The sequence below is a fragment of the Nanorana parkeri genome, unplaced genomic scaffold (assembly GCF_000935625.1).
Source record: "Nanorana parkeri isolate BGI_ZX_2015 unplaced genomic scaffold, ASM93562v1 scaffold409, whole genome shotgun sequence".
NCBI classification, from domain to species: Eukaryota; Metazoa; Chordata; class Amphibia; order Anura; family Dicroglossidae; genus Nanorana; species Nanorana parkeri.
Genome location: NW_017306677.1, coordinates 629,099 through 635,786, shown reverse-complemented (window position 1 = coordinate 635,786; position 6,688 = coordinate 629,099). Strand labels below are relative to the sequence as shown.

The window sequence follows — 6,688 nt, the reverse complement described above, 5'->3', positions numbered from 1 at the left end:
TGGCCCACCCAAAAAAAAAAAAAAAAAAAAAAAACATACATGTACTTAAATACCATAGGATAATTACACAATTTAGATTAATCACTGTTGAACATTACAGGAAATGTAGAAAGATCTGCACATTTTTTTACATTCCTTTAACAGTAGAATGCTTTAAACACTGCTCCGCTAAAATACACACATGGGGCAAGTGTAGTAACACTGGTACATACATCTGCATTCATGCACTATGGGTTATTGTATTATGACCATCATAAGTGCTTTGTTCATTAGCTTGCTGAATAAAGGCAACTTGGGTTTGTAATATATGCAATTTCCATACTCATTCCCTCTGATGCATGCTTTGCGGATACTGCACTACGGAAGACGGCGAGAGATAATGTGGAAAATGTCAGAGGGCGTTGGGAATGAAACAGTCCGATTCCAGGTGGGACAGGATATGAACACTTTTACAGATTCAGCCTGACGCTTACTGTGTAGAAGGGAATGACCGCCACCCCCACCCTCTAATACTCATTTTCCCTGGCAATTGGATGCTTTAGGACAGTGGTGGTGAACCTATGGCACGCGGAGGCCCCTCTAGTGGCACTCGAGTCTAGGCAGGGGTGCCAAATTCTTATCGTCCGACACAGGTAGTTCCGTGTGTCGGGCAGGTAGTGTTTTTTTTTAACATTTAGCCCTGCTTCAGGCAAGCAGGGCTAAATGTAGAGCAGGGAAGCCAGCTCATTTAGTACAAGTGATCTTGGCGATGCTGCAGAGATCACTTGTATGCAGTCTGCAGGTCAGTTCTCCCCCCATGGTCTACACCTCCCCTCCGACTGCTGCCTCTAATCACCAGCTGCCTCCCTCCCCGCGGTTTTCTGGATCCCCACTCTTCTGGGGGACCCTGGACCATGGCAAAGTAGTTCAGGATGGAGAGCAGGGAGCAGAGTGGAGAACGTCCGTTCTTCATTCTGCTCCATCTGAACACTGAGACAGGACAGCTGCACTCGCAGCCTTCCCATTTCAGCTGCCAGCACAGTGCTGTGCTACTCCTGTATTGGAAGTTACAGGTTCATTAAAGAGAGTCCGTCACCTCCAAATGCGATCACACAGGGGTTTTTTAGCCCCTGTGTGATAGCAACAAAGTCAAGTGAAAAAGTAAAAAAGTAAAAAACAAAACAAAAAAATAATACATTAAAAAATAAAATTTTAAAAAATGTGATAGAGTAAATAAAATAAAAAATAAAATGTTTCAATGTTTGAATATATTTGTGTTTCACTATTTTGCCTAAGGCAGTGATGCTGAACCTTTTTTAAACCCCAGTGGGCAAACTTAAATTCAATACCAAACTCATTTTCAGTGTTGGCACTTTGAAATAAACTGATTTTGCGTTACAGTTTGGGCACTCAGGCTCAAAAACTTTAGCCATCACTGCTTTAGGAGAACCTGTCACTTTTCCTTGAATGGACAAGTGAGACTTTCTCTTTAAAGCTCAAGTTTAATGTACACATATAATACATTACCTTGTTCCGCTAGCAATCAACATGCAATTCAATTTTCAATCAAATGATTTTAATTTCATGAGAAATAAATACATCTTAGTAAAAATAGATACAATGTAACAATTCAAGGGAACACTGGAGGGCATTAGAAGATAAATGTAACCATTTCTACTACAGGATGCCCAGTCATCCCAATTCCTGAAGCAGCGCTTCAAACCATGCTCTTCTGATTACACTGTATTGGAGTCCTACAGGCCGTGAATAGACTGTGTGTGCATTTTATGCCAGCTACAGTGCCCTGATCTTAGCATCCTGCATACTTGTTCTGGGTCAATGACACACTAGGCAATGAAGCCAGGATCAGGACGAATAATCTGAGTCGGCAGCTTCTTTATCCTCACAGAGTCACTAAAAGTTTCTTTAGCTACCCCCATAAATACAGAACAAATGAAGACTTTACATAAAAATTTTAATTTCACCTTCAAAATGTTGGTCACTCCTCAACATAGATGGGTCAACAAAGTATTCAAGAAACACGTAGGATGAAATGGAACCAAGAAGAACGGTGCCGAGGAATGCAGATACAAGACAGTTAAAAAACAGCCTATAAAAGGAATAATACATTTTTAGCACATACACCATGTTAAAACCAATAGGAACATCACAATAACAAGGCAATTTGGTCAATAAAGTACAAATTTCCCAGCAGCTGTAAAAGATCTATCCTTTCAAATATTGTTCTGTGTCTCAGTCCTAGGTTACATCCCCATGCAAAGCCACATTTCCCATTAGTAAATGGTCCATTTTCTACCACTTGACAAATGTCTGAAGCATTTCATCCTCATGCCTGAACTCTTCATCTTCAAACCTCAATGCATGGAACTTGAAAGTGTCAGAACCACAGAGTCAGCTAATTTTAATAGTTTTAAACTTGTTATCTTTTGTCATTCGTTCTAGCAATCTCTACATATTCCGTGTTCAGTACATTCCTAGAAATTTCTCTTATCCAAAGCATCAGCTGGTGTGCAGAATAATCATGCAGGTTATGGTGAGAAGGTACTAAAACTATAAAAAAGCCATCACACTAGTCCGTGTGTAACACAGTAAAGCCTTCTTAAACCAGAAGGTATTGGTTATAGGCATTTCCAGAACATCCAAGCTGATGTGCAGAATTATGTACATTAAATATAATGAAGAACTACAGCTACTTAGAGCACTATATAAAATCATATACAATTTGAAAAACGAATTCCTAATTTTACTACTAATTTCGTGGGGTTTTTATTCTAAATTATTTCCAGCCATACAAAAATAAGCTTTGAAAATATTGTTAATTAAGTCTCTTTAACCACTTGTCTACCTGGTAGCAAGGCTTTTCAGACACACTGTTGGCTGTTATAGCATACCGGAGTGTGTTTACATTTCACAAGCCTAATGCATTCAGATGGAAGTGATTTGGGTGCTGTTAAATAGACTGATCACATCCATACCCCCATGAAGGTGATGCCCTTGCCATGCATACGGGGTTCCACCACACCTTCTGCGGACCCAGGATGGGCATGGCTGGTGTTAGCATGTGGAGCTGAGGGAGGTCAACAAACATCCGTTTCCTGAACTCCTCTCTGGTGAAGGAACCCGAAAGTAACAAGGCTTTGATCACTTCCGGGTACACAGTGGTCATTCCCCAGCCATTGTAGCTGGGGAAGAAGCTGATTAAGCATGTGTGCTTGATCAGCTTCAGTGGGGTGAACAGGTGACATTAGGGGTGTAACAAACCCCTAAAATCTCCTTAAAGAGGACCTGTTATTTCCACTATGCTATCACATAGGAGGAAAATCGGTAATGTTAAGTGTAGCCCCAATGTACACACACATGCATACACAAACACTTGTGGGGTGTGCCTACGTACAATGCAGTATTAGTTTTGACAGCAAATTTTGATTTAGTCATAGGGTCTATTCGCGAAGCTGCCGAGGGCAGCCGAGTGAATGACCGATCTGAAGTTAAGGGAACCAAACACTGTTCGGCTATTCACTTCAGGCTGGTACGGCTGATTTCAGCCGTATATCGCTGAAATCAGCCGTACATTGGCTTGCTTCGTGTGGCTTCGGGTCGGCCGAACATGCTCAGCATTGGCCGCTGATCTCTCTGAAGGTGCCCGGCGCCAGCCGTAAGATCACGGCTGGCTCCGCCCAGCTGTCAGAAGCAATGGCCGGCCGCTCGGTCAGCTTCGGCTTTCAGCACGGCTCAGCTGAGCCGATGCATATGCGTTCCGCTCGGCCACGATCGGGAGCTGTACGGGCTATTGTGAATAGCACGTACAGCACCCCTTCGGTTCTACTGAACCGAAGGGGTCCTGGGGCCAAAGCTAGCCAAAGGATCGGCCGAAGCTACGGCCAGATCCTTCGGCAGCTTCGTGAATAGACCCCATAGTCTTTTGACTAAAATGCCATTTAGTCATATTTTAGCCATCTGAATTGTTGTAGTTTAGTTTTAGTCGGCTAATTATAATAAAATGTTAGTCAACTAAATCTACAGTAGATTTAGTTGACTACTAAAATCGAGTGTGTTTAGTTAAAGAGTAATTTAAGAATTTCATTATATACTCCTGGAGTAAACATCTGTTAACCTGTTATTACTTATGGAATTAAGGTTTGAACATGCAATAGACACACATTTAACTGTTGTGATATATACCATGTCTTTATTTATTTTAAAATTAGATTAAACCAAGTCTTCTAAAGAAACAAGAATATGGAGTATTTTCAACAAAGGACCAGTAATTAGATATGTATTGACTATAACAACTTGCATATGACATTCTTCATGTACAGTACAACTCTAAAATATTAAAATGAAAAACTATATTGGCTGTAATGCCATTGCACATATTACCTATTAGCTGTCCATTCAGGATGGAACGGGAAGACCAAAGAGATTAGTTCTGATTGGATCTCTTCCCAAATCGTCTCCCCTTAACATTTTAGTCTAGTTTTAGTTAGTCGACTAAAATGTCAATATATTTTCCTTATAGTCATCATAACTTAGTCTTTATAAAATTTTAATCACTGAAAAAGTGTTGACGAAAACTATGAGGAAAATTAGTAGTTGATGAAATGAATACTGGTACAACAGTGTTTGTGTCACACATGTGAGGTATCCCTGTGCACGCAATGAAATCATTCTAGGGTCATTATTCACAGTTTGCTCTAATCTGATGACCTGTACAGGCTTATGAAGAGTCACCTATTGACAATTATGGATACCAAAGTTTGTCGCCGTTTCATGGGCGCACACAATTGTAAAGGTGCCCATACACTGCACGATTCTTGTACGAGAATCGCGGGAAATCCCGCGATCGTACGACAATCGTACCGTATCGTCGCACGTATTTTGTCTAAGGAGCATGATAGAAAACCAGCCGAAAATCGTATGATTTTCGGCTGGTTTGAATGATGCTCAGGAGACAAATGCCGAACAGGCCGGTGTTGCACGCCCGTTCAGCATTGCGGTCATCAGAAGCCCGCCCCTCAGGGGGGCGGGCTTCCGATGATCGCAAGCACGATCTGCCTGTCCAAGATGGGCAGATCGTACGTTTTTTTTTAATTACTTTAAAACCATAGTCTTGCGATGGTTGTAAAGTGTATGGCCACCTTTAGGCTTGTCATGTTTGGAATCTATATACCACTTTTATACAGTACATTATAATAAATTGGGGATTATATTGTGTTTGTGTGCACTGAAATTAACTTTAGTGTATTTTTTTTTTTTTTTTTTTTTTACAGAAAATGTGGGTTTCATAAAAAGTTGCACTAATATTATGTGCCATAAAAAAATTGCAACTACCAGCATTTTATTCTACATGGTCTCTGCTTTTGGAAACTATATAATTCTGGGGTGGTTTAACTAATGTTCAGGCATAAAATGTGAATTTAAACGTGTGCACAAAAAGTAAAAAATGGCTATTGAAGTGGTTAATGCGTTACAGCTCATCATTCGTGATTGAAATCTATAGTCATTCAATTTAAGGATTCCGGGACCATATACATGCAAGCTGAAGGCTGTGTGCAGTCATATAGGTCACAAAGCTCACAATCAGGGCAGATGTTGGTAAAATCATCCATATATGTATTGGGGCACTTACCAGTAATTTTTGCCTCCCACACAATTATTAAGCCATTTGCAGTGGTGATCAAAACTACTGACACACTTATTGCATAAACTGCAGTGCTTGGATTTGGCACCCCTGTGGAGACAAATAGGTGTTAAAAGCGTGTATAGTACAAGCAGAAAGAAGATGAATACATTAATGATGCATGGACATGAAAATGAAACAGCACTGGAAAACAGGACATTGGAGACCTCTCCCTACACAGGCACATGGAGAACTATGTTCAACAATACAGTACACCAACATGAATTCAAAGAGAATAGGATGACCATATTGCTGATCCCAATACTACCGTATGCTAAAAAGTTTGGAACAAATTTTTATATTTTCAACTATTTATCTTCTTACTTAGCTGCCTAAAATTGGCTGAGCACAGGATTTTTTGACAAAGATTCTTAAACTTAGCATCATCTTAATGATCATAAATAGGGATGCACAGATACTTTTCGGGTACCAGTGCAGATACTTGGCATTTTCATGAGAACTACCAAGGTTGCAGCGTTTGCAGCTGGGACCTGGCTCTGGCGCTCCACCACTTTCCTGAAATCATTAGTCTGTATTGTTTTAGAAAAACTGTCACATGACAATAAACAAAAATGTATCAGTACTCGTACTTGTAATTACTCGACAAGTACCAATACTCGTAAAAAATTGTCAGGGGTGCATCCCTTTATTTATATTCATAAAAACAAAATCGTACATAAAACAGAGATGTACAAATCCCAAGAGCTCCGTGTGTTCCTCACAAATGACAGCTGCCTCCCAACTTTTGAATTTTTCTCTAGTCTAGTCTTGGAGCTCAAAAGTATCGGTACATGTACTCGGTATGGTATCTGTGCAACCCTAAGATTCATAAATGAAAGAAAAGATTCTAATGTTTATTATTTTATACTACTCATACAGTTCAGTAAACAAATGCTTTTATTAATAACAGTTGGAAGAATATTTCAGCCAATATCTGTCTTCAGCTATTGTTCATATATTAAATGCGTGACAAATACCCCATCGCCCCCAACACTCACACTCACGACA

At 40.1% G+C, this 6,688-nt stretch overlaps 1 protein-coding gene across 2 annotated transcripts in view; it reads right to left on the bottom strand.

Annotated features, from left to right (window-relative positions):
- The window catches only part of ZDHHC1 (zinc finger DHHC-type containing 1), a 40,981-nt gene that overhangs the window by 10,807 nt on the left and 23,486 nt on the right, over positions 1–6,688 (bottom strand). For both annotated transcript variants that reach the window (XM_018559643.1, XM_018559644.1), the window contains exons 5-6: positions 5,630–5,731; positions 1,965–2,089 (exon numbers count right to left, since the gene is read on the bottom strand). In XM_018559643.1, the coding sequence (XP_018415145.1) occupies positions 1,965–2,089; positions 5,630–5,731 (227 nt within the window). The remainder of the gene's footprint in view (positions 1–1,964; positions 2,090–5,629; positions 5,732–6,688) is intronic.